Raw genomic sequence first — 27403 nt, 5'->3', positions numbered from 1 at the left:
TGCAGTTAGTGCTCACTTGCTTTCTCCAGACTTCGTTCTTCCTAGTGCACGTCCTAACTACTGAAATAGGTAGTTCCAGTAAGCATTCTATGGCTCCCTTCCCCGATCTCTTTACTCTCTGTTTCTGGAAGTACAGATCTTTTTTCTGCACGCATGAAACTCCATGTAACTCAGTTTCCCCTCCTGAGTGCCTTACTGCCTTGTCCCTGTCCCTGTCACTCTCTGAATCCCAGCTTCCCTGACTGAGTGGACTTTCTCTCTCTCTCTCAGTCTTTGTGATCCCCTGACAATGGGAGGTAAAAATAGCCCAGGGGCTGAGCTAGAGGAGATAAAAGGGAATTTGCCTTTTGTGTCCTGTGGCCAGGCTGGGGGGGGGGGGTGTTGTGACACGTGGAGATTGCTGACATAGTTCTCCTTTGCTGACCTTGACAGCAGCAATAAAAGGGCTAGCACAGCTCCCTGCCCTCACTGTGGTACCAAGGTGGGTGATCAGAGCTGGGGTGGTTGATCAGGGCTGGGGTGGGTGATCAGGGCTGGAGTGGGTGATCAGGTCTGGGGTGGGTGATCAGGTCTGGGATGGCTGATCAGGGCTGGGGTGGTTGATCAGGTCTGGGGTGGCTGATCAGAGCTAGGGTGGGTGATCAGGGCTGGGGTGGGTGATCAGGGCTGGGGTGGGTGATCAGAGCTGGGGAGGGTGATCAGAGCTGGGGTGGGTTATCAGGACTGAGGGTGATCAGGGGTAGGTTTGGAGCTGGAGAGAAGGCCGAAGAGAGCCCATTGGTGGACCCAGGTCCTCAGGACCCGTAGCAGAAGATACTCTTATGTTTGGAGGTGTGCATCTGCAGGCTCACCGGGGAGACCCACTATCAAGCTTTGTAGATTAGAGGGTCATACCCCTGTGCGGGACCCGGTCCCTGAGATTTCTGCCGTTACCGCCTCCCAGTGCCTGCTGCCTAGGACTACCTTGATTTGCCGCCTCCACCTCTCACCACCATGATGGATGTGAGTGAACTTGGAGAATCAGCCTGCTATCTCCGCCAGGGCTACCAGGAACTGATGAAGGTGCACACTGTCCCCTGGGATGGTAAGTGAGGGCAGAGAGGGCCACAGTCATGGAGAAGCCTGAGAGACTAGGAGTGAAGAGGGCTGCCATTCTGCTTGACGCTACAGGGGCACTGTGGCCTGACACCTGGGATTTTCCCTCGGTTTCTGGGTGCCAGAGGCGATACATTACAGGGACCATGTGAACATGATTGTGTGGGTGCTGCAAGCAAGGCTTGGTTTGTCCCTCTGTAAAACGGGGTAATGTCACTTTGCCCTTGACATCTCCACGAAGACTCAGGCTGGTCCGGGGCTTCTGAGAAGAGACGGATGGTGCAGGGGGCCTCCATGTCCACAAAACCTGTGCTGAACTTATTTTTAGTGTTTTCCACGGAGCCGAAGCCACTGTTTATTAGGGACAGGAATAAAGACTACTATTTATGACTTGATTGGCTCATAGTACAATAATAACATAGGTTGTGTGTCTAGGGCTTTACTGTGTGCCGGGCCCAGAGCCGATGACTTTCTGTGTATCTTCTCAATAGTCTGGGCAGGCGAGAACCAGAGTAGAGCCAGACTTTGTAGCATGCAACATCTGGAGCCCCATATTCGAAAGGTACAGAGCTTAGGTGGGCGTGGCAGAGGTAGGACGATCTTGGTGAATTGGAGGCCAGCCAGAGCTACACAGTGAGAACCTGCCTCAAAAGAAAGAAGAGGCATCTCGCACTTAATTTGACAATCTTCTAGTGTCTGTCATCTTAATGGTTTTCTGTTGTTTAAAATTTTAGCATGTGGAGTCAAAGATTTCCTCGGGGCATTAAAAATTTTTAAGTACATGAAGAAACAAATAAATCAGGGAGCCTGGGTTGGAGCCTTGTTCTATGATAGTTCTAAGGCGTGTGGCGAGCTCCTAGGAGGGCAGGGGACTGGAGCTTTGTTCTATGATAGTTCTAAGGCTTGTGGCAAGCTCCTAGGAGGGCAGGGGACTGGAGCTTTGTTCTATGATAGTTCTAAGGCTTGTGGCAAGCTCCTAGGCGGGCAGGGGACAGAACTTGCTGGCGGCGTGAGTCCACATTTCTAACATCATAAAAATCTGGGCTCTCAGGAGCTCTGGGGTGAGCTGACCAGCCAGGAAAGAACCCAGGACACAGGAGATTCCCACATCTTCAGTGAAATGGGGAAGGTATGAGCCACCTGATACTGGAGGGCTCTTTTACCTGGGGACTTCAGGAAGCCTCATGGCCTTTGCATTTGAGGAAACAGGCCCAGAGAGAAGGAAGTCTTCCCAAGTGGCAGGGGACTGAACACAGGTGTGCAGTGTAGACCGTTATCCCAATCAGGACATTTGAGATCTGTAGGGACCTTCCCAGCTGCGTCCTGGGTTTGGCAGTGTCCTCACTGTAGGAGTTATAGGAGAATAACCCCTATTTCCAGGCAGAAGGACTCCCGGTGGGGAATTGCGAGGGAGGGGGCGCTGCTTTATGTCCACAGTGTACTAACCTCACTGGACACTTGGAGCCCCTCTCAAAGTCCCATCTTTCTGCACCCAGGCAAGAAACGGGTCTGGGTGCCCGATGAACAGGACGCCTATGTTGAGGCCGAGATCAAGACTGAGGCTACTGGAGGCAAAGTCACCGTGGAGACCAAAGACCAGAAGGTTGAGCTCCCTCTCCATTGAGATTAACCCATCTGACCCGGGCTGCATCACCGGCCCGGCTGGATCCGCGGAGTGAATAAGTGGGGTGGGGCATGGCAGGATGTGGGTAGAAGAGAGGGGAAAGGTCAGCTGGTCCTTCTCTCAGCCCTCACTACATATCACACATCTTGGAAGGTGCTGACGGTGCGAGAAACGGAGGTGCAACCCATGAACCCACCCCGGTTCGACTTGCTGGAGGACATGGCCATGATGACGCATCTCAACGAGGCTGCGGTGCTGCACAACCTGCGCCAGCGATATGCTCGTTGGATGATCTATGTGAGCCCTGGGCAGCTGCAGGCAGGACCGCTAATGGGATGGGACTACTAGTGCGCCAGGGTTCAGAAGGAATGGGGTCTGATGAACTGAGCTAGAGCTAGTGCGTCAGAGAGAGGAATAACCCTACGTAAAAGAGAGATCAGCCTAGAGCAACGGCTTGGTGATGTCTAAGGTCTCGAAGTCAGAGTTAAGGCTGTGGGTGGGGCCTGAGATATGGCTGCCTACTTAATACCATTGAAGGTTCAGCAAAGGACCATGCGGTCAGTCCCTACTTGGGGCTCGAACTGGAACAGGAGGAAGGGCTGGGCATGGCATATCAAGAGGCTTCTTGAAAATTTCATGGTTCATGGTGGGCCTGGGAATGGGAACTTGGACATCTCTCTTCCCTCCCCCTAAAACTCTATCTGTGAACTCTCTCCTCAGACATACTCGGGCCTCTTCTGTGTCACCATTAACCCGTACAAATGGCTCCCGGTCTACACAGCCGCTGTGGTGGCTGCCTACAAGGGCAAGCGGCGCTCTGAGGCCCCGCCTCATATATATGCAGTGGCGGATAATGCCTACAATGACATGCTCCGCAGTAAGAGCCACCTCCCTCACCAGCCCTCAGCTCCAGGGCGGCTCGGGTTAGGACCCCCCACCCCCACTGCCCTGTCATCTGCCTCTTCAGGCTGGAAGTCCTACTTGGTCTTTCCCACTGGGACTTTGAGTGGGGACAACTGTCTCCGTGTCATAGAACTCAGGAGGTCCACTTCTGGTTAATCCCTCACCCTGACTGACGCGTGTACTCTCTCCTCTTTCCTGTAGACCGAGAGAACCAGTCCATGCTGATCACGTGAGTGGGGTTCTGGGCATGGAGAGGCAAGTGCTAGCCGTTAGGTGGTGGTGGAGGAGGAGGAGGTGTTGGTGATAGTGGTGGTGGTGGTGAATCAAAGCTACGTCTCAGGGTTGGATTCAAAGTTCTTAAGGCAGGACTTTACCTCCTGGAGCCAGTATCGTCTTCTCTCCATTATGAGTAGAGGGGTAAAAAGCAGATATTCACACATGGGAGTGACCCCAAGCTCCTTGCAATCTCTCCCCGGAGCTGGAATCTCCCACCTGGATTCTCCAAAGGTTCTAGACAGCTCCTCTCCCCTGTTCTTCTCAATGTCTTCTCAGCTCTCCCTCAGCCCTCATCCTCCCTTTGCCGTCATGGGAAAAGAGATCCATTCCTGATGTATCAGCTTCACATCCCATCAGGCAATACATGCAAACACACACACATATGCCAGCACACACATGCACCACACACACACATAAAACCTTTAGCCTGGCTGTAACAGTCACTCTCAAATTGGACAGAGCTGGATTCAGGCACTCACATTTCCATGTCTTGCCGTGTGCCTTTAGGCCCCTGGATCTCACCAATAAGAACAGAACACTCTAGGCTGCCACACAAAACTACCAGCAGCCAGTGTGTTTAAATGTGACCCTTGCACAGAACACAGCAGCCCCAGAACTTCTGAGGTCCATTTCCTTATTCATAAGATGATTACAGTTCACGCTATGGGGTCTTCTGATGGAGGTGGGGTACCTGGATTGGCACCAGGAGGTGAGTTAGTGCTCAGGAGGCAAAGAGCATGGCACCATCATCTCACAGAGTGGTCTGGACCTGGGAGTTTGCTTCCGGGGCTCTGAGCTGGGAACAGTGATAAGGAAGGAGGGTTGAGGTTTGAGAGTGGGGGGAATTAGACCAACGGGCATTGGTGACTCTTGTTTGTGTTGTCCAAGCGGAGAGTCGGGGGCCGGTAAGACGGTTAACACCAAGCGGGTCATTCAGTACTTTGCCATCGTCGCTGCCCTGGGAGACGGGCCGGGCAAGAAGGCAGTAAGACTTGCCCACCTGGGCACCAATCCCCACTGCTTCTCGCTGGTTTTGTTTTCTTTCTTCTTTTCTTTTTCAAATGCAACCTCCCAGAGCCCCCAGCCCTGCCTGAGCCTCCTACTTTGGTGAGAGACTCTGGCTTGAGCAAGGCTTGACCAGAAAACCTGTGGCCACCTCCTTCACTATGTTTGGCTTGAGCCGGGCCTGCTGCAGCTTTACCTCCCTCCGTCACACAGATGGGAGCCTCATCACATCCCAGACGGTTTTTGTGTGTGTGCGTGTGGGGGGGGGGCTTGTCCATTCTGACCTTCATGATTTTGAAGCGTTTACCATGTAAGCTGCTTCTACCTCGAGGTGGCTGTCTTCTTGGGCTGCATGCATCAAAGACACTGTTCCCTGATGCCACGGAGAGGAGCAGGCTCATCCACAGACGTTAATTACCCAGAGCTGGGGGCTCTGGGAACTCTTGACAATAACACGGCCTGTGGTTTTAGTTAAGATGTTTTGAAACTTCTTAAAACAGTGGAGGCGTGGGGTTTTTGTTGTTTTAAAGTAAACTATCCTAGCTCTGGCCCACAGGCCAGGTGTTGATAGCTCTGTGCCTTCCGCTGACCCCCAAACGACTACACTGAAGTGAGTTGTCTTTTCTTTCTGGACCCCAGGTTTCCTCTGCACAACCCACACTACTGGTTCTGTTGAGCCTTGCTCTATTCTGGGGCAATTTTCTTTTTCTTCTGATTTTTTTCCCTTCTTGCTGTGCTTTCTTTCTTTCTTCTTCTTTTTCTTCTTCTTTTTTTTTTGGTTTTGGTTTTGTTTTGTTTTTTGTTGTCCCCCCCCCACCCCATTTTCCCCCTTTCCTCATCTGATTGTCTTGGTTTTTGGACTTTGTTTTGGTTTTTGGTTGCAGCCATTGTAGTTTTGTTTTTGTGGTTGGCTTTTTGAAATTCTTTCTTCTTCGCTTTCTTTCCCACCATGTTTTCCAAACCCTAAAAGGCCTTAGAGGATACTGCAGAAAAGTGGGGTGTGATTCCATCACAGGAAAAAACGACAGAGGTCAAAGTTGACAGGAGCACAGCTGGGAGGACTAGGGCAGGGGAGCACTTGATCCTGGAGTCAGGCCAGAGGGGCAGCTCAGAGAGGTGGCAGAAGCCACCCACGGATTTGGTAACTTAAAACCTGCACTAACCCCTCCCCTTAGAGCTCAGATTTGGCTCAACTGGCCAGAAAGAGTCCTGGAGAAAAGCAGTGGGTGTGAGCTGGACGGGGGCTGGGCCCAGGTTCTTTACTCCCTCTACCCAGCAATGTGCCCCCTGGAGATCAATAAATAAATGAGCGACCACGAAGTCCCTAGTGACTTGTCTACTATCCCTAGAATCTGTTTCTTTCTCTCTTCTTCTTGGGCTCATTAGTGTGGCGGGGGAGGGGCAGGGGGGACAATGAAGCTCGGAGGGAAGGAGGGAGTGTGGACTGAGCTCTGTCCCTCTGGGTAGGACACAGAAGGACAGACACCGCAGGAGGCTGTATGCTTGAGGAGACTCCTCCCTCCCCCAGTACATGGACTTGTGTGTGGCCTTGAGCGGATCCGTTCCTTGCTGTGACAAAGCTAATCATTTGCAGCTGCCAGGGTCATTTCAAATCTTAGTCTATATAAAATGCTGAAGACACAGCACAGCACAGAAAATATGTAGAAGGGCTTCTGGGGAGGTTAGGGTAGGAAGGCTCCAAGTAGGAAGAAATCTCTGCTATCTCAGAGATCAGGGAGGTCCTCTCAGAGGTGGAGGGCTTTGGCAGGCCTCTGAGGGGGAGTCAGGTCCCTTGTGTGGATGTGGATAATGAAGATATTCCTGAGACTCGAGAGTCAGGTTTGACCTCAGTACACAAGAGACCCTAGTGCCGCCCCCTTGTCTCAAGTCCTATGACCACGCATGCTTCCCCATCTAGCATCTAGCATCACCCCAGGAAAACTAGGTGTCCAGAGTAGGGGAGGGCAGAATGTTAGGCTTGGCATTACTAAATATTTGGGCGACTAACAACACTGTCCCACTAATCATTGTCCTGATGCCCCACCCCTTCTGGAGAAACCCCACATCCTCTGACATTTTCCTTCTCCCTCCAGCAATTTCTGGCAACAAAGACTGGGGTAAGTACAGAGCCAGCTGTGGGGCAGACAACATTTTGGGGGCCCTGGGGATGCTCACCTCTCCTTACAACCCGAGATCCCATGGGCTGCCCTGGCCCCTCATTCCTGCTGCCACCAGGGCACCCTTGAGGATCAAATCATTGAGGCTAACCCTGCCATGGAGGCTTTTGGCAACGCCAAGACTCTGAGGAATGACAACTCCTCCCGCTTTGTGAGTTATGTGGCTGGGGGTGGAGAAGGGTCAGTATCCAGGAGGGCCCTGGCAGTGGGAACCAACAGGGCTAAGGGTGCCATGGTTCTTCTACTGCAGGGCAAGTTCATCCGCATCCACTTTGGTCCCACCGGGAAGCTGGCCTCTGCGGACATTGACAGCTGTGAGTCCGGGAATGGGCAGGGCAGGTGCGGGAGGAGGGAAGGAGGCTGAAGCTTCCGTCTGCTCTGGCATTTCTCCCCATCCTCAACCAGGTTCCACTATGTCCTCCTCACCCGTCACAGTGGCCTGCTGGTCTCTACTCTCCTGCTTTGTCTGCTAGTCAGTCTATGGCCCGAAGTCAATCACGTCCTGTGACTCAAAACCTTCTCTAGGAGCTGGGGACGCACGGCTAAAGCGCCTGCTGTGCGAGTACCAGGACCAGAGTTCAGATCCCCAGCTCCCATGGAAATGCTGAGTGGGTGTGGGAGCCCACTTGAAATTCCAGTCCTTGGGAGGCAGAGACAGGAAATCTTAGAGCAAACAGGATAGTAAGAGCTGCATAGCTGAGCTCCGGGTTCAACTGAGAGGCTTCTGCCTCAATATGTAGGGTTAAAAGTGATGGGAGAAGACACCAGAAACTCGCACAGAGGCAGACACAAGTTCCACACAGTGACACAATCCTGGGGAGACGCTCTCCCAGTGTGTGCTGGCCTGTGCACAGACGCAGGCACCTCCACACATCGCCTGCCCCTCGTGGCTGCTGCCTCCCGTCCCTCCCTATACCACATGGGGAGGTAAGGAGATAGCAGGCCAACATTCCTTTCCTGCAGATCTTCTGGAAAAGTCACGAGTGATCTTCCAGCTGCCTGGTGAGCGTGGTTACCATGTCTACTACCAGATCCTCTCGGGGAAGAAGCCAGAGCTTCAGGGTGAGGGTCAGGATGGGGAATAAAACCCAAAGATGGCTCCCATCAGGCCAGGCCCTGGGATGGCCGTTCACCCTCTATGCAGAGGTGTGGGCTACCGCCACTTTCCTGGAGGCTCTCAGCCTGTCTGTGCCCCTCCGCAGTTCTTCCTGCCACTCTTTATTACCATGGAACCCTCTTTGTAAAGCTTTTGTTGGTGGTCGTTGTTATTGAGGGGTAGTAGTGGTAGTAGGGTGGGGGGTATGGGTGTTCCTGTGGTAGGGGACAGGCCTCTTAACACCATTGTCCTACCAAGGTTGCAGCTAGCTGCTCCTGCTATCCTGAGACTAGAACCCCCACCCAGCACCAAGAGAATCCAGTGGAATCTGTAGCCACTTTCACTTTTGCAAGCCCTTTGGAGGCAAAGTCAGGTCCTCCTTTTGTCCCAGTATCAACTCAGGATCCGGGTAGAGGGATGAGTGTGAGCAGCAGTCAAAGGATGGGTGAGACTTACGGACTAGGGTCCATCTCCGGAGGACCGTAAAGAGACACAACCAGACACGCACATGCACTTCAGGGTGAAAAGGGGCTGAACTTGGTGGCACATAACATTAATCCCAGCATTCAGGGAGCAGAGGTAGATGGATCTCTGTGAGTTTGATGCTAGCCTCGTCTACATTGTAAGTTCTAATCCAGCCAGGTGTATGTAGAGAGACCTTGTCTCAACAAAATAAAATAAATGTGTAAATAAATAAAATAAGAACCTGAAGGAGCTGAGTATAACTCAGGTAGAGAACACTTGTTCAGGCGGCACAGAGTCCTGGGTTTCATCCCCAGTCTCACCCCACCATCCACCCCGCTACACACACACACACATACACACACACACACACACACACACACGTGAAAAAAAGCAGCCAGGGACCATGCCTGTAATTCCTGTCCTCAGAAGCTGAGATTGGAGGATTTTGAGTTTGTGGCCAGCTTAGGCTACATAGAATCTGTCTCAAAAATCTAAAAATAAGTAATAAAATAAATCAAAAGTCACACAGAAGCCCTGGGAGGGAATCTAAACTTGGGGACAGAGTCTCCCTACCCCTGAGCCTCAAGATGACATGGAGAGAGAAGGCAGCTGTGAACTCCGCCTCTCTGCCTGACTCACCCTTTGGGGTGTCTTGCCCACAGATATGCTGCTGTTGTCTATGAACCCCTATGACTACCACTTCTGCAGCCAGGGGGTCACCACTGTGGACAACATGGATGACGGGGAGGAGCTTATCGCCACCGATGTATGCTCTGTGGCGGGGAGGGGAGGCCATGGTGCCGAGCTGGGTTCCCAGGGTGTGTGTGCGTGTGTGCGTGTGTGCGTGTGTGCGTGTGTGCGTGTGTGTGCGTGTGTGTGTGTGCGTGTGTGTGAACATATGCACTGGGTAGAGACTAGGAAATACGACTGGAGTGGCAGCGCTTGGCTAGACCCTCAAGGACCTGTACTTTTCTGAACCTGCCCCCACCTCAGCACGCGATGGATATCCTGGGCTTCAGTGTGGATGAGAAGTGTACCTGCTATAAGATCGTGGGCGCCCTCCTGCACTTTGGCAACATGAAGTTCAAACAGAAGCAGAGAGAGGAGCAGGCTGAGGCAGACGGCACTGAGAGTAAGGACCTCTAATCCCACTGACCTGGTCTTTTCCCTGGACACCTTGTTCTCTACATGGTCATCAATCCTGGTCCATGAACTTTGACCTCAGTGTTCTCTGTTCCTGTCTGAACTCTAGACCCTCCTGAGGGTGACAGTGTGCAAGCCCCAGTTCCTCCCAATCTTCCTCTTCGAACCCTACGCTGTGACAGCAGATCCCTCCCTCCGTCCCCTAGTGCCCACATCGTTGACCTTCCTCTTCCTCATCCCAGACATGTTCCCTGTCAGGTGCTGACAAGGCTGCCTACCTAATGGGGGTCAGCAGTGGAGACCTCCTCAAAGGTCTTCTGCACCCCCGGGTTCGTGTGGGTAATGAGTACGTGACCAAGGGCCAGAGTGTGGAACAGGTGAGATGCCTGCAGACTGAGGCTCACCCAGGGACAGCTGAGGCAGGGTCCCAATTCTGCCTTCCTGCCTCCACAGGTGGTATTTGCTGTGGGGGCCCTGGCCAAGGCCACCTATGACCGACTGTTCCGGTGGTTAGTGTCCCGGATCAATCAGACCCTGGACACAAAGTTGCCCCGACAGTTCTTCATTGGAGTCCTGGACATTGCTGGCTTTGAGATCTTCGAGGTGGGAACAGCTCTTAAACACAGGCATTGCTCTGAGGCCAGTGGGTGGGCATGGGGGAACCACACCCTGCTTCCCCATGGCCTCCCACCCTGCCCCATCCCCATCCACAAGGAGCCTGCTGACGGTGGCACTGTCCCTGGTAGTTCAACAGCTTCGAGCAGCTGTGCATCAACTTCACCAACGAGAAGCTGCAGCAGTTCTTCAACCAGCACATGTTCGTGCTGGAGCAGGAGGAGTACCAGAAGGAAGGCATCGAGTGGACATTCATCGACTTCGGCATGGACCTGCAGCCTTGCATCGACCTCATCGAGAAGGTCGGGCCAGAAAGGCTCAAGTGTGCATGCCCGTGTGCCTGTGTGCGTGTCAGCTGTGTATCAACGTGTGGTTGCGACTGAAGCGTGTGTAGGAGTGTGAATGTGGTCGCGTGGCCATGCTCATAGGTGTGAGGACATTTGAGTATAGGTGAATAGGGTCGCAAGGGATCTAAGGATGGGATGCAGCCATCGTGGGCGGCTCTGCCATTCACCAGGCTAGGTGTAGAACCAACCTAAGCAGAGTCTCTTATGTTTACTGGATAGGAACACATTGTAAATGCTTCCCCACTGCACAAAGAATGAAAAAAATAAATTGGCAACATTGGAAATAAAGCCTGTGCGGGGCGGGAAGCGGGTGGTGTTTCTCTTTGAGCCTTGAACAGCCTGTGCCATAACCTTGAGCTAGTTACTCTAGATGCTCTGCCCAGGGCATGTGAGTCCCTTTTCTATCATCTCATGCATTTATTTGCTTCATGTATTTGTGTTGGAAAGCTCGTGCGATGGTGTGCATGCATGTGTGTGTGTGTGTGGGGGGTGACTGGCCAGAGGACAACTCAGGTGTCATTTTTCTCCTTCCACCACATGGGTCCTGGGGTGCAAACTCAGGCTATCAGGCTTAGTGACATGGTCTTTTACCTACTGAACCATCTTGCCAGCTCGGCATATATGTTCTTTATGGACACCATCCTTGTTTGTAGTAAGGTTTTCCTCTGAACATGAATTTTCAAAGCTGTGAGGAAGCCAGAATAGGCCACACAACAGGACTCTGAGATAATCTTTGGCTGGTGGGCTTTGCGTGGCTGATTTTTTTGTGTTTTTTTTTGGTGGGGGAGCTGGGGGAGTTGCCTATTAAATAAGTATTGAAGTGAAATCATTTTTCCATTCGGTTAAGAAATGAAGGTTTAGGGCTGGAGAGATGGTTCAGTGGTTAAGAGCACTTGCTGCTTTGTGGAGGATCTGGTCACTGCTTTGTGGAGCATCTACATGAAGGCACTCATAACCGCATGTAACTCCACTCTGAAGGGATCCAAGTCCCTCAGGCCTCCATGGGCACATAAACTCATGCAGGCACACATATGTACACACAGATAAACAAATGCTTATTTTTTACAAGCATAGGTTTAGTAAAACACAGGATCCCTAATTCCATTGAGTGTGGGGACCAAGATGCAGAGTTAGTTGACCTTAAAAACCCCAAACCTTGTGTGTACCAGCAAGCCATGGAGCCCAGAGATGTCAGGCTGGTCTGCACACGTAGGCAAAGAAGGGGACCGAAAGTCAAGCCACAAACTCTTCTCTGCTAGAAGGTGGACTCCTGGGTGTGGGGTTCGTCCCTGGCCCTCTGCAGATGGCTGGGTTATTGAGCTGAAACAACTCCCAGGTGGGGCTAGTCTGGAGAATGGGAGTCTAGAGGCCAGCCAGCATGGTCTGGCCCTTCAATCTTGCTCCCTGTCCCCAGCCTCTGGGCATTCTGTCCATCCTGGAGGAGGAGTGCATGTTCCCCAAGGCTTCGGACGCCAGCTTTAGGGCCAAGCTCTATGACAATCACTCCGGGAAGTCACCTAACTTCCAGCAGCCTCGCCCAGACAAGAAACGCAAGTACCAGGCTCACTTTGAGGTGGTCCACTACGCAGGCGTGGTAGGTGCCCGCTGGAACTCGACACTCAGCCACTGTCCTCCCTCCCTTCTTGGGGTCACCACCTTGGATCAACATTTGTCTCTCTGTAGGTACCTTATAGCATCGTGGGCTGGCTGGAGAAAAACAAGGACCCCCTCAATGAAACGGTGGTCCCCATCTTCCAAAAGTCACAGAACAGGCTCTTGGCCACCCTCTATGAAAACTATGCAGGCTCTTGCTCCAGTGAGTACTCAGTGACAATCTGGTCATTCCTGTGGATCCACAGAGTGACATTCCCTGGCATGATCAGTTCTCCTATCTCTACTAGCTGAACCCCCCAAGTCTGGGGTGAAGGAGAAGCGTAAGAAGGCAGCATCGTTTCAGACAGTGTCTCAGCTTCACAAGGTGAGGTCCAGACAGGGCCCCAGCAGCCCTGACCCTCTGCAGCTTGCAACGGCCTCTGTGCTTCCTGCCGAGTCCCTGTGTCTTGGGTGGGCAGCTGTTAAGACTTGCAGTGATGTTTAGCTCCTCTCTACGTGAACATCACAGCAAGTCTGTGCTGCTGCCTGCCCCCATGCTGCCTGGGCAGGGCTGGGGGGGAGGGGAAGCTATGGGAGTGAGCCCCGGGAAAGGGGATGTGTGGATTTTGGTGGCAGATGGAGTGTCATAAGGTGCAAGAGAAAATGAACAGGTGCAGGTGCATTCGGGCCCCTCTGCTCAGTTCCCACCTGGTCCCTATCCACTGCAGCATCTAATTCTGGTTCTCTGCCCCTCCCATGCCTTCTCCCCACCCTCCCTGCTCCCAGGAGAACCTCAACAAGCTCATGACCAACCTGCGGGCAACACAGCCCCACTTCGTCCGTTGCATCGTCCCCAACGAGAACAAGACTCCAGGTGGTGTTCCTGGGCTGATCAGGATGGGGGAACCAGAAATGCCCTCACCTTGCAGGATCTGCTCAGTCTCAAAGTAAGGCCTGGGTAGGGCCTGAGAGCATGTCCTTGGACTTCTAATCTCCTCCTTTCACCCCCACTATAATCCAGGGGTCATGGATTCCTTCTTGGTGCTACACCAGCTGCGCTGCAATGGGGTCCTGGAGGGGATCCGGATCTGTCGCCAAGGATTCCCCAACAGGCTGCTGTATGCAGACTTCAGACAGCGGTGGGTGCTGGCTGCTTCAGGGCTGCCAATGGCCTTTCCCCTGCTCTTAGATTAAGTGCAGCCTAAGGGAGTGGGAGGGACAAATAGAGCCCAAGGGACCAGAGGTTCTGTTCCCTGAGGAGAAGCCTCCATCCTAGGAGGGGGTTAAGGAGAGATGTGAATAAACTTGTGGTATATGTGGGAGGTGGAGGCTAGGGGCTTCACCGATTACTTGGGTACAGAATAAGAAAGGCTCAGCCTACAGTGACTCCCAGGTTTCAGGCCCAAGCCACTGGATAGTAGATCTACTGAACCACATGACAAGATGTTTAGATTGGGTGCCTAAGGGGTTTGGGCATGTGCAGTCAGAAATACCTCCAGAAGAGAAAGCAAGGACGGGGTTGGATTTATTCTGGAGCTCAAGTGAAGATGGAGATTTGGGATTGAATATGTATTTGTGCAGACTGGACGCTGGGGAATGCCTGACAGGTCGTCAGAGCCCTGTCGGGGCCATCAGCTCCCTTCCCACTGACCTTGGTAGGTTCTGTTTATTAAGTTACAAGAGCGTGTCCTCAGTTGCTTCCCCTTCTACAAGTAACAGGGATAATTTCCCTTTATAGATTAGATGTCTGTACAAATCCTGTACACAGTCTGTGAGTTTAGTTTTCAAATCCTTGTCAGTCTTGGAGCTGGCTCCTTATCCCCAAAGATCCCAAAGGCATGAGTTTGTATCATCACCTGTTTGTTATTCTAAAGCAGGGTATTTCTGTTTAGCCCAGGCTAGCCTCAAACTCTCAATACTCCTGGGCATGGTGTCTGACACCTATAATCCCAGCAATAGGAGGCTGGAGCAGGAGGATCACCAAGGGTTTGAGGCCAGCCTGGGCTACATAGTGAGTTCCAGGGCAGCCTAGGATACAGAATAAGACATTTCAAACACAAAAATCAAAACAAACTCTCGGGACTTTGTGGGTGACTCACTCTTGCCCTGAAGCACGAGGATCTGAGATTGGTTCCCAGAACCCACATACAAATGCTGGACCGGGTGTCACACTCATCCCAGCGCTGAGGAGGCAGGAGTTCGGAGACTCCAGGCCACCCAGTATGCTCTAACTGATGAGTCAGGCGGTAAGAGAGCCGGTCTCAAAGGAGGTAGGACTGCATTCACGAGGCTAGCCTTGAGGCTGTTGTCTGGCCGCCATATGAGTATGTGTGCCTGTGCATACAAACCTAAAACTAACCCTGGGCTGGAGAGCTGCTCCGTGGTTAAGAGCACTTGCTGCTCTTGCAGGGGACCTGGACTCAGTTTCTAGCACCACGTGGTGACTTAAAACCATACAACCAGTTGTGTGTGGCAGCTCCAGGGGCTTTGGCACCTCCTCTGGTCCCCATGAGTACATACATGTAGGCAAAATACTCATACACAGACAATTAAATAACTACTCTCAATCCTTCTGTCTCAGCCTCCTGAATGTTGAGAGTACAGGCGTGCGCCATCGTGCCCAGTACATCACTATTGAGTTTTTTTTTTTTATTGTCTGTAAAACATGGAGCAGCCTAATGACCCACACATTTTATTTAGTGAGTTTCCTAGTGAATGGGCTTGGCCTGTCTCTGGGACTCTCCCTTCCCAGCATGGCCACTGCCCATCTGGACACGTGTGTATATGTCCAGGTAAGTGGACATGCTAGGAATCCTTGCTCTTTTTCAATAGAATTCTCTCTTAAAATTTTCTTCAATTTGTGATATGGTATAGCATACCATTTCTATGTTTTGCTATTGCCTTTAAGAATTATAAAAGCCATACATGGCCTTTATAAAAATCACATCCATACAAACTCACTAAAATGCACTTAATCCATTAAGCCCGCTTTCGAGACAGGGTCAGGCCCAGTAACAGGCTGGCCTCAAGGATCTCCCCACCTCTGCTTCCCAAGTGCTGGGGTTTCAGATGTATGCCACACCCCTGGCCCCAGTGCTGAGGTTTGCATAGAACGCACCATAGTCTCAGTACGGCAACACTTCCCCCTGCCACCTTGTGTAGCGTACGTCCCTTTGGAGATTCAGGCAATCCTTCCCACTCACTGTCAATGGCCTGCGTCCTGTCCTGTCCATGGCAGCTTCTCCCTGATCTCCTAGGTACCGCATCCTGAACCCCAGTGCCTTCCCGGATGACACGTTTGTGGACAGCAGGAAGGCCACAGAGAAGCTGCTCGGCTCCCTGGACATCGACCACACTCAGTATCAGTTTGGTCATACCAAGGTTAGGGTGCACCGGAGTTAGGGTTGAACCTGGGTGCATTCGTTCACACTGCACAGGGGTCTCACTGGCTGCACCCTGCCCTCAGGTGTTCTTCAAGGCTGGGCTTCTAGGCATCTTGGAAGAGCTCCGGGACCAACGACTGGCTAAGGTGTTGACCCTGCTGCAGGCTCGCAGCCGAGGCCACCTCATGCGCCTGGAGTACCAGCGCATGCTAGGAGGAAGGTAGCCAAGGAATGAGGGATGGGCAGAAAGGATGGGAAGGCATGGGGTGTAGGTGTGACCACTGTCCCAAGGGCTATAAGTCTCTTCTGCCTTGCCATACTGCCTAGGTTGTCCCTCATGGCTGGTTGGAGTGAGGTCCCCAACCAATTTTTACACCTTAAAATTGGGGTGAGAGTCAGAGAGATGGCTTGGTAGATAAAGGGACCTGCTGCCATGCCTGATAACTTCAGTTCAACCCCTAAGACCCACATGGCGAAAAGAGAACTCACTTCCACATGTTGTCCTCTGATCTCCATGTGTGTGCTGTGGTCCATGTGTACACACACACATAACATATTTTTAAAAGTTGGGTAAAGAGCAGTCTCTGCCCTTCTGCGTGTCCAGGGTGTGGTCTGGAGGGTAACAGCGCTCAGTGCCTCCCAGACTCTGAACTGTGCATCTTGTTTATCGTTTGCTTGGTTAAAGTAGAGGCTGTCCTCTCGGGAGGTAGCACTCACTGAGAGTCAGGCAGCCTGACCACAGGGTCTGGCAGCTTAGCTGTCTTCAGACACCTGCAGAGGCCACCTGGACATTTGGAGGTCATGAGAGGACATGGTACCTTGAAGGGGCAGAGCCCACTGCCTCACAGAAGCTGTCCCTTCCTAGGGATGCCCTGTTTACCATCCAGTGGAACATCCGGGCCTTCAATGCCGTCAAGAACTGGTCCTGGATGAAGCTCTTCTTCAAGATGAAGCCGCTGCTGCGCTCAGCCCAGGCAGAGGAGGAGCTGGCGGCACTGCGGGCTGAGTTGCGGGGGCTGCGAGGGGCACTGGCTGCTGCTGAGGCCAAGCAGCAGGAATTGGAGGAGACTCACGTCAGCGTCACTCAGGAGAAGAACGACCTGGCCCTGCAGCTGCAGGCCGTGAGTGAGAGGCCAAGAGAATTTAGGGGGCTCTGATGAAAACCTCTAACCAGACGTGGTCAGGGTAGCCCTGGGGGGCTCTGGGTACATTGACCTTCCGTGTTGTCTTCCTACTCTGAAAGTACCAGGAGATGAGGCTACAGGCTCAATGTCTGCCCACTCTTTCCTGTAGGCCTTACCTGTCCATATGTCTGTCCTAAGGCTAAATTGCAGAAGAGCCCCAGCTCTACCATCCCCAGCCTCCCTTAAATAGACCCTTGCTGCCTCTTCCGGTTCAGGGACACAGGAATCTGAGGGCAAGGGTCAAAGTCTGGAAACTCCCCAGCATAGGTTTGGAATGCCAGCCCCAGGCTGATGCTAGAGATGGTCCCATGGAAGACACAGCCATGACGGTTATAAAACTCCCTTTCTAGTATGGGGGGTTATGCCACAGGCAGTGTGGAAACAGGAAAGAACAGTCTCCTCCTGGGATGGCCTTTGGTGCTGCTCAGTGTAGGCGGGGCCTGGCGTGCGCCCACCCACACTGCCCTCAGAGGGCAGTAGCTCTGGACAAGCAAGAGGACAGTGGAGCCTGGGAGCTCAGAGCCTCCTGGGTTGCCCACACTGTGGCTAATGCTAATTCTTAACAGCACATGTTTGTCCCTATGTCCAAGGCCCTGGAGAGGCCCCTGCAATAGTCTCCAGAGCCCAGCAGAGTGTGGGTGCTTCAGTTCTTCACCTACCAAACGGAATTGCCAACATTTGCCCCATTGGAGTTGCCTTCGCAGGATGAATGGCTTTTCTCTCTCAGGGCTGGACCTGGTGTCCCCCAGATGGCCCCTCTTCCATCTGGCTTACCCCTCTCTGCAGGAGCAGGACAACCTAGCGGACGCAGAGGAACGCTGCCATTTGCTGATCAAGTCCAAGGTGCAGCTTGAGGCGAAGGTGAAGGAGCTGAACGAGCGCCTGGAAGACGAGGAGGAAGTGAACGCCGACTTAGCGGCCCGCAGGCGCAAGCTGGAGGACGAATGCACGGAGCTCAAGAAGGACATAGATGATCTGGAGCTGACGCTGGCCAAGGCTGAGAAGGAGAAACAAGCCACTGAGAATAAGGTGTGGAGAGGGCCTGAGCTGGGGGCCGGTCTGGGGTCAGGCAGTCGCAGGGTCCTCTTCTGGCTCTGCTGGACCCCTGCTGGGTCACTGCATCCCGTGAGCCTCAGTGTTCACACCTGTCAGGCCAGGGTACCAGCACTATCTCATTAGGGTGGCTGAGGATTTGGTGTGAACCGCTAAGTCTCTTTGCTAAGCATACACAGCCAGGCCTGGCACACAGTAGGTCTTATCATCTGCCCTGGACCGCAGGCTCCCTGAGGAGGCAGCTCCTCTGAACTACAAAGCCCTCTGGATCTATCTCCTGGTACCTGTGGTTGCCAGTGTTGTATTGACTCTGTCATAACAGGAGGGGAAAATAAGGCTGTTCGGTTCTCATGGGGGCTGAAAAGAAAGCCCAGGACCAGAACACAGCTCACTGAATACCTGCTGATAATGTAATGGCTGCCACCCACGAGTCTCTTACTCACGGCCAGGCACTGTGTCGGCTGTGAGCCTTTACCCACGAATCCTTCTACATAGCTGGAGGAGATACGAAACCCTGGGTTGAGCAGGAATGGCAAGGCTCAGTGTAGTGGCCTGCCTGCATCCTGCAGCTGGAAGGGGTGGCTGCTCAGACCAGCCTGTGGGGAGGAATGTCCCCACAGTGAGTCGGGCCTTGGCACAGGTGAAGAACCTCACAGAGGAGATGGCTGCGCTGGATGAATCCGTGGTCCGGCTGACCAAAGAGAAGAAGGCATTACAGGAGGCTCACCAGCAGGCCCTGGGCGACCTGCAGGCCGAGGAGGACCGCGTGAGCGCACTGGCCAAGGCCAAGATCCGGCTGGAGCAGCAAGTAGAGGATGTGAGTTGTGGGTCTCTTGGGGGGTGTCAGGGGGCGCAGTGCCTGGCCTGCTCAGGGCTCATCCCCACTCTGCCCCGCAGCTGGAGTGCTCCCTGGAGCAAGAGAAGAAGCTGCGCATGGACACGGAGCGTGCCAAGCGCAAACTTGAAGGAGACCTGAAGCTGACACAGGAGACGGTGACGGACACCACCCAGGACAAGCACCAGCTGGAAGAGAAGTTGAAGAAGTAGGTGTGGGGTTAGCAGGGTTTCTGAGTCTGATGGGCTCTCCTTCCCTTCTGAATTCTCTCAGCTCCGTTGTTGTGGGGGAGGATACAGGGCAGGTGTGATGTCCTGCCCTCTCTGAACCATGGCTGAGGACTACAGATGCACAGGGCTCCTTGGGGCGTGGACAGTGGGAGAACAGTTAGGGCCAGGGCTGGCTCATCCCACCATGTACTCCCAGGAAGGATTCGGAGCTGAGTCAGCTGAACTTGCGGGTGGAAGATGAACAGCTCCTGGGGGTCCAGCTGCAGAAGAAGATCAAGGAACTACAGGTGTGCGTGGTGGCATGGGGAATGCGCTTGGGTAGGCCAGGCCTGCGTCAGAGGCTCATGGAGTTGGTACCATCTATCCAGGCACGGGCAGAAGAGCTGGAGGAGGAGCTGGAGGCTGAGCGAGCAGCCCGGGCCCGGGTGGAAAAGCAGCGAGCAGAGGCAGCCCGAGAGCTGGAGGAGCTCAGCGAGAGACTCGAGGAGGCTGGTGGGGCCTCGGCTGGGCAGCGCGAGGGCTGCCGCAAGCGTGAGGCTGAGCTGGGCCGGCTGCGGCGGGAGCTGGAGGAGGCAGTTTTGAGACATGAAGCCACCGTGGCCGCTCTGCGCCGCAAGCAGGCAGACGGTGCAGCGGAGCTGAGCGAGCAGGTGGACAGCCTGCAGCGGATCCGGCAGAAACTGGAAAAGGAGAAGAGTGAGCTGCGCATGGAGGTGGACGACCTGGGGGCCAGCGTGGAGACTCTGGCCCGTGGCAAGGTGTGCCTCCAAACCACTTTAGACTCCACAGCCCACCTAGCCATCTGTCTGCTGGCTGCTTAGTGCCAATACTCCACAGCAGCACTGACTTCCTGACCTCTGGATGCTTACTTAACCTGGCATCTAACCCCCAGCTCCCCACCAGTCCTGACCTCTAACCCTGACTGCTCGATTTCATTCCTTGGCTCCGGGGAAGTTCTGATTCACACTCAAACCCAGTCCTCTCACCCAAAAGAAGTATGACCCCAACTCATGACTCCTGAATTCAGATTTACCATCTGCCCTAACACTTTTCTCCTGAACCCCAGCACCCAACTTGGACCTCCCTCCCACCTCCTGAACCTAATCCTAATACCTGTTCCCAGCTGATTCCAGATACCCAAATCCTGACCCACTGACCAAGGCTCCCAGTTTGTGCCCACAGTAGGAACTCAGACCCTGAACCTGGAACTTAAACCTCCTTTTGATCCCTGGTCTTATACCTAGCATTCCAGCTCCCAATCCCTGGTCCCCGTCTTTGGCAGCCCCTTGGATCCTTGGATGTACAAATTTGTCTTGCCCTCTGATTCCGTGTTCCAGGCAAGCGCAGAAAAGCTGTGCCGGACCTATGAGGATCAGCTAAGTGAGGCCAAGATCAAAGTGGAGGAACTGCAGCGACAGCTGGCTGATGCTAGCACCCAGCGCGGGCGGTTACAGACGGAGAATGGTGAGGCCTGGGTGTAGCTGGGCTATGCCAGGTAGGGTTTAGGTGGTGTCCCTCAACCGACTGACTGGCCTGCCGGCCCCTTCCACCTCCAGGGGAGCTGGGCCGCCTGCTCGAGGAGAAGGAGTCTATGATCAGCCAGCTGAGCCGCGGGAAGACCTCAGCGGCTCAGAGTCTGGAGGAACTTCGGCGGCAACTGGAGGAGGAGAGCAAGGTAGATTGGCATTGCCAACTGCGAGGAAGAAAGGTGGGCCCTGGGGCTGCTAGCCTGAGTTGACTGAGGCCACGGGTGTCCCTGCAGGCCAAGGGCGCACTGGCCCATGCAGTGCAGGCTCTGCGGCACGACTGTGACCTCCTCCGGGAGCAGCACGAGGAGGAGTCGGAGGCACAGGCCGAGCTGCAGCGGCTGCTGTCCAAAGCCAACGCTGAGGTGGCCCAGTGGAGAAGCAAGTATGAGGCAGACGCCATCCAGAGGACGGAGGAGCTGGAGGAGGCAAAGTGAGTAGCTGTCATCTATTTAGACCATGACCAAGAGATTCAGGCCTGTGCCTGTTCGCCCTGTATGCGGTGGTGGGGATTCTGGGGCCCTTTCCCCAGGCTCCCTAGTCCACCCTGCCTGGTGTGTCGTCCAGGAAGAAGTTAGCCCTGCGGCTGCAGGAGGCAGAAGAAGGTGTAGAGGCTGCAAATGCTAAATGTTCCTCTCTGGAGAAGGCCAAGCTGCGGCTGCAGACAGAGTCAGAGGATGTGACCTTGGAGCTGGAGCGGGCCACCTCGGCCGCTGCGGCACTCGATAAGAAGCAGAGGCACTTGGAGCGGGCACTGGAGGAGCGGAGGCGGCAGGAGGAGGAGATGCAGCGGGAACTTGAGGCTGCACAGAGGGAGGCTCGAGGTCTGGGCACGGAGCTCTTTCGACTGCGGCATAGCCACGAGGAGGCGCTCGAGGCGCTGGAAACGCTCAAACGGGAGAACAAGAATCTGCAGGGTAGGGCCTGAGGTCCAGAGCACCTTAGGGCCACTATGGAATTGGGGTGAGGGAAGTAACCTGGAGCAGGGCAGATGCGAGGATGAGTCCTCCCTGAGGGTGAGTCCTCCCTCCATGCTCGGTTCACCCTGCAGAGGAGATCAGTGACCTCACAGACCAGGTCAGCCTCAGTGGGAAGAGCATCCAGGAACTGGAGAAAGCCAAGAAGGCACTGGAAGGGGAGAAGAGCGAGCTGCAAGCTGCACTGGAGGAGGCTGAGGTCAGGGCTGGCCACAGGGGTGGGTGGACTCTGGTCCATGACTCCCTGGCCTTGGTCTCCAAATACCTGCCCAGTGCCCTCTCCCAACATTGCCCGATCCACATCCCTAGGGGGCGCTGGAGCTGGAAGAGACAAAGACCCTGCGGATCCAGCTGGAGTTGTCCCAGGTCAAGGCAGAAGTGGACCGGAAGCTGGCGGAGAAGGACGAGGAGTGCACTAACCTGAGGTCTCTGGAAAGCAGTCTTGCTATGCCTATGGTGGCACACTGGCAGGAACAGCTGCCCCTGCCACAGGATTAGGGTGTTCCCATTCCAGACGTGGTCCTCCACAAGTTTAAAGGATGCTCGGGCCCAGAGTTCAGCCCATGTCCACCTGGCCTCTAGTGAATGAGCTTACTGTTTTTTGGCAAGTCACAAGGGCCTTTAAAACAGAGAGAAGCAGTTCACTTGTTCCCCAAATGCGTTCCCATCTCCATGGGTTTTTGGGCATGATGCCACAGGTAGTGCCGGCCTACGCCATTCCTGTAGGCTAAGCCTGCCCTGCATGCCATCCTCTCGCAGGCGCAACCAGCAGCGGGCAGTGGAGTCCCTGCAGGCCTCCCTGGATGCAGAGACTAGGGCCCGGAATGAAGCACTGCGGCTCAAGAAGAAGATGGAGGGGGACCTCAATGACCTGGAGCTACAGCTGGGCCACGCCACCCGTCAGGCCATGGAGGCCCAGGCAGCCACTAGGCTACTGCAGGCCCAGCTCAAGGAGGAACAAGCTGGGCGCGACGAGGAGCAGCGGCTAGCTGCTGAGCTCCGTGAGCAGGGTCAGGCCCTTGAGCGCAGGGCCGCACTCCTGGCTGCTGAGCTGGAAGAGCTGCGGACGGCCCTGGAACAGGGTGAGCGCAGCCGGAGGCTGGCTGAACAGGAGCTGCTGGAGGCTACCGAGCGCCTCAACCTGCTGCATTCACAGGTGGGGATGGGTCAAAGGTGTCCTCAAGGACTGGGCTGGGGGCAGAGCCCTGCTGGTCAGCTGAAGCTCTGCTCTCCTCAGAACACAGGCCTCCTGAACCAGAAAAAGAAGCTGGAGGTGGACTTGGCCCAGCTGAGTGGGGAAGTGGAAGAGGCGGTGCAGGAGAGGCGAGAAGCTGAGGAGAAGGCCAAGAAGGCCATAACTGATGTGAGGCTGGGCCAGGGTTTGGGATGAGTGAGTGCAGAGCCCAAAGGGCTGCCTTCGTCCCCTCCCCACCGTGCTGCTTCCTCCCCCACAGGCAGCCATGATGGCCGAGGAGCTGAAAAAGGAGCAGGACACAAGCGCACATCTAGAGCGGATGAAGAAGACACTGGAACAGACAGTGCGGGAACTGCAGGCACGCCTTGAGGAGGCAGAGCAGGCCGCCCTCCGCGGTGGGAAAAAGCAAGTGCAGAAGCTGGAGGCCAAGGTGTGTGCAGCCTACCAATCCTTCCCCTGTGGTGGCAAGGCCGGGGCCAGCTCAGCTAGCAGATTACCCTCCGAGTGCTCCACAGGTGCGGGAGCTGGAGGCAGAGCTTGATGCGGAGCAGAAGAAGCATGCCGAGGCCCTCAAGGGTGTGCGCAAACATGAGCGCAGGGTCAAGGAGCTTGCGTACCAGGTGGGTGATGGGGTCCATCCCAGGAGGCGGCGCTGGAGCTAACCCAGTCCGGGCAAACCCTAAGAACCCTTTGCTTGCTCAGACGGAGGAGGACAGGAAGAACCTGGCTCGCATGCAGGACCTGGTGGACAAGCTGCAGAGCAAGGTCAAGAGCTACAAGCGCCAGTTTGAGGAGGCGGTGAGCACACTGAGGCCAGGCATCTGGGTCTGTTCAAGATGCCAGTGGTGAGCTGCTTTCAACTGCAGGCCCTGTAGCCAGGGAGGATCGATAGCAGGCTGCACTAAGGGGGGGCAGCCATGCCCGCTCAACTCACAGACATCTATGGCTGGAGCATGGATCACGGATCACTGACAGCTTTAGAAGGGACCAGGGTGAACTGTTTTCTTTCTCTGTTCAGGCCTGGGGATGGCCTGATGGGTGAGGGACACACAGGCACTTCTAAAAGGACAGTCTCTACTTTGGGTCCCAGTAAAAGGAAGGCTGGTGACAGAAAGAGTGGAGGGAGGACAGGAGAATCCAGCTTCTTTCTGGTCTGGGAGCATGGTAGCCATTTGTTACCAATGGGAACCTATGACTCTAGGAGCAGCAGGCCAGCACCAACCTGGCTAAGTATCGCAAGGCCCAGCATGAGCTGGATGATGCTGAGGAGCGAGCAGATATGGCAGAGACCCAGGCTAACAAGCTGCGGGCAAGAACCAGGGATGCCCTCGGCCCCAAGGTGAGGAGGCCTCTGTGTTGGGTGGTACTGAAGCTGGGCAGACACAGATAGCTCAGTCTCTTTTTCATCTTTCAGCATAAGGAGTGACATCCCAGGCTCTGAAGAGGGATACCCACTGTGGTCCTGTTGTCCCTTCCCATCTTTGGCCACTCCACCCTCCCTGGCACCCTGAATAAATGCCATGTCTGCATAACAACCATTTTCCTTATTTCTCGGGGTTAGGGGAGCTGGGAAGAGAATCTCATGGACAAAGTCACGTCCACATCAATCTTTAAAATAAAGTTCTTTAATAGTCTCCATTTAATGCTTTATTCGCTGTTAATAAACTGGCAACACAGGAGGAGCCAAGGATAAGCTCTCAGCCAGGCTCCTGTGTCTGGGCTCAGGCAGGCACAGGCACTCCATACCCCAAGGGATGGAGAGAAAAGACCCCCCACTTCTGGGGAACCTTCAGGATGAACACAGTGGCCAATGAGCAAAGAACCAGAGGAGCTAAAGGAAGACAAGGGAGGTGAGGAAGGAGGAGAGCTGGGCAGACCTGGGGGAAGGCAGCATTCTCCGATACCCACCCCTGTCCAGGGCTCAGGAGCTTCTGCCTGGGCTCTGAGACCAGAGAGGCTTGGCTCACAGGGTCTGAACCTTCCTCTCCACCATGGGACTGATGGGAGGAGTTCGGACAGAGATAATTTCCTACGTCCCCTTTCTCTGGCAGGCCAGGACTCCAGGACTGTGAGGGAAGGGTGGGCATGGTGCCATTGTCCTTACCCTGGGGACAGTGAGGAAACAGGCTCCCCAATGGCCCAGGCCCTCAAACCCAGGAGACAAGAGCTTCTAGGATGTTCCTTCCACTGAGCCTAAACCTGAAGACCTGGGGTAGACGGAGCAGTTGGGAGGCAAGAGGGACAGGGACGGGCAGAGTGTGTGGCATGTGCACTCATGTTCACCCACACTTGCCCTGGCCCAGCAGCTTCCCGAAGCCTGGTTCGAGGTCACTCCTCAGTGAAGTCTCTGTCTATGTCCATGTAGGGCTCCTCAATGTAGCTGACCAGGGCAGAAGGCGACTGGCGGTCTGGGTTTAACAAGATGGACACTGTCTCCTTCCAGTACGAGAAGCTGATGCAGGAGCTCTGGGTGAAGAGAGAGGGGTTAGGGAGTGCATGGAGGACTTGGGCCAGTCTGGTGCCAAACAGGAGGGACGGGGCAGCCTGTCCGCCCCTCTGAGTGGTCCTCCCCCCGTCACTCACATTCTCCAGGCAGGTGCTGTCCTTGTCCTTGTGGAGGTAATGCTGCTGCCAGAAGCGCAGCAGGCTGTGGAAGTTGTTGAGCAGGAAGCCAGGGTATTTCTTGCTGTGCTCCATTCGCTGCAGCAGCCGCAGGTACAGGGGCAGCCGCTCTTTCCGCCGGGCCAGCATCAGGATCACCAGGCTGGTGTTGAGGCAGCTGACATTCTCCTGCAAGGCCAAAGGCAGCTGAACTGAGTCCATGACAGTAGCCTCAGGATGCCAGTGAGCCTGGAGAGTCACTGGGCAGGGATGAGGGTAGCTTAGGTCTACACAACTTATGGGCACCTTCCTGTCCCTATGCCCAACTACCACCCTCCACACTGATATCAGCACTGTCTTGTCTATATCTTGGTTTAAGTATGACTTCTTCCAGAAGCCTTTCATGCCCTGCCGGGGCTGGGTGCACAGTCTAGGTGTACTTATTTCACTTTAGAATTGGAACGCTGCACTAGGAAATGAGTTTCAGAAGCAGAGTCTCAGTTCATCTTGCTCACCAAGCAGCCCGAGCCCCGGGCCTGGCCTCCCAACATGTCTGGCAGGTGGCAACAGAAGAACCACAACTCAGAGGCCCTAATATGACTCTCGTCTCAGAAAAGCGGGTACTGCCAGTTAGTGAAGGAGTTGGGGCAAACTCAGGTCCGATTCCACAGCCAGTGTAGCCAGAAGGTAGGGGAAGGTGCATGGGGAAGAACACTGACTTGGAGTCAGAAGAGTGCAGTGTCAATCTCATCTGTGCCTCAACTGACTCTGTGACCCCAGGAGACTTGGTATCTGATCTTAGTTCTCCTGTAAACTGGAGCACTGGGCAACACCTTAAGAAGAACTACATTTCTGGAGGGGAGGCACAAACCAGCGAGATGATCTCCAATCTACTGTCCCTGACTGCTCACTGGCTGGGACATCTTACCTGCGTTAGTGTCTGTACATGGATGATATTGATGAGACGGAAAAGGAAGGACATCTGTGTGGGCACCTGGGATATGTAGGCAAGCAGGCGGCACTCGGACAGGACCTCAGCCACTATGGAGGGAAGTAGAAGTGTAGTAGCAGGTCACCCATGCCGCTGGTCCTGACTCCATAGCTGGTGGCCTCTCACCACTAAAACAACGATGCTAGGGGCTGGAGAGCTGCAACTCCAGCTCCAGCCTCCACCTACTCCTGCACTCACACGCACACACCCACACACAGACACACTCAGAGACACATGCTGCAGAATCTGTGTTGGTTTAATAAAGAGCTAAATGGCCAATAGATAGGCAGGACAGAATAGGTGAGACTTCTGGGCAGAGAGGGAAACTGGGAAGAGTCTAGGTATGCAATTTTGCCAGCAGACTCCTGAGCAAGTCAGATGTGCCATACTAAGAAGACGTAACCGAGTCACATGGCAGAACGTGGATTAAAATATATGGGTTAACTAAGTTGTAAGAGCTAGTTGGGGAAAAAAACCTAAGCTAAGGCCAAGCTTTCATAATTAATAATAAGTCTCTGAGTCATTATTTGCGAGATGGCAGTTGAAAGATAGTCTGACAAGAAAGCTTGCTACATTTATTTGGTGCCCAACATGTGGCATGTAAATTCACATAGGGCCTGAGAAAGCTGAAAAAAAAATCTTTGAAGTAGGCTTGGTGGTTGAGGCCTACAGAGGCCCTGCTACCGAGCACTTGACTGAGGTTTATGAGTGACAGGTGAGAAAGCTCTGGTGGCAGAAGACTAGATGAATGCACCTGTTGTGGAATGAAAGAGGGCAGAGTCAGAGGAGATGCCAGCCAGTCAGCCAGCTGTAGAGCAAGCAGGATGTGTAAAAAATGAGCCACTTTGTAAAGCATAAATAGAAATGGGTTAATTTAAATGTAAGAGTTAGCTAGTAACAAGCCTGAGCTATCGGTCAAGCATTTATAATTCATATTCAGCCTCTCAGTTATTTGGGATCAGTCAGTCAGGACAGGAAACATCTGTTTACATATGGCACCCAACATGGGACAAGAATTTACACATAAAACCTGAAAAATCTATAAAGAGGATTCTAAACACAAAAAAAATGGTATCAAACTTGGCTTCT

The 27403-nt window shown here is 54.0% G+C and overlaps 2 protein-coding genes across 5 annotated transcripts in view; one reads left to right on the top strand and one right to left on the bottom strand.

Annotated features, from left to right (window-relative positions):
- Positions 1-944: 944 nt before the first annotated feature.
- On the top strand, positions 945-24365 carry Myh7b (myosin heavy chain 7B). 2 transcript variants are annotated; one of them, XM_085697168.2, is made up of 40 exons: positions 945-1084; positions 2592-2698; positions 2873-3016; positions 3440-3642; positions 3824-3851; positions 6997-7020; positions 7139-7231; positions 7331-7394; positions 8044-8142; positions 9304-9407; positions 9635-9773; positions 10043-10161; positions 10238-10387; positions 10531-10701; positions 12161-12340; positions 12430-12562; positions 12648-12724; positions 13126-13213; positions 13361-13478; positions 15597-15720; positions 15806-15942; positions 16588-16843; positions 17693-17935; positions 18600-18776; positions 18857-19002; positions 19221-19311; positions 19393-19782; positions 20362-20488; positions 20581-20699; positions 20787-20983; positions 21118-21467; positions 21602-21726; positions 21837-21952; positions 22287-22683; positions 22765-22890; positions 22982-23152; positions 23238-23342; positions 23425-23520; positions 23924-24061; positions 24137-24365. In XM_085697168.2, the coding sequence occupies exons 1-40, from the start codon at positions 994-996 to the stop codon at positions 24146-24148; spliced, it is 5775 nt and encodes a 1924-aa protein (XP_085553294.2). In that variant the 5' UTR covers positions 945-993; the 3' UTR covers positions 24149-24365. The 2 variants fall into 2 exon arrangements, with proteins under 2 accessions (XP_085553294.2, XP_087767209.1); XM_087911083.1 differs by lacking the exons at positions 945-1084; positions 2592-2698; positions 2873-3016 and having other exon boundaries at positions 3525-3596.
- Positions 24332-27403, bottom strand: part of Trpc4ap (transient receptor potential cation channel subfamily C member 4 associated protein) — a 66524-nt gene continuing 63452 nt past the window's right edge. For all 3 annotated transcript variants that reach the window (XM_048431565.3, XM_048431563.3, XM_048431564.3), the window contains 3 exons: positions 26252-26364; positions 25306-25512; positions 24332-25188 (listed from right to left, as the gene is read on the bottom strand). In XM_048431565.3, the coding sequence (XP_048287522.1) occupies positions 25051-25188; positions 25306-25512; positions 26252-26364 (458 nt within the window). In that variant the 3' untranslated portion in view covers positions 24332-25050. The remainder of the gene's footprint in view (positions 25189-25305; positions 25513-26251; positions 26365-27403) is intronic.

This window comes from Myodes glareolus, chromosome 10 (genome assembly GCF_982192425.1).
Source record: "Myodes glareolus chromosome 10, mMyoGla1.1, whole genome shotgun sequence".
Taxonomy (NCBI): domain Eukaryota; kingdom Metazoa; phylum Chordata; class Mammalia; order Rodentia; family Cricetidae; genus Myodes; species Myodes glareolus.
The sequence above is the reverse complement of the archived record's forward strand: the minus strand, read 5'-3'. Positions and strand labels throughout refer to the sequence as shown.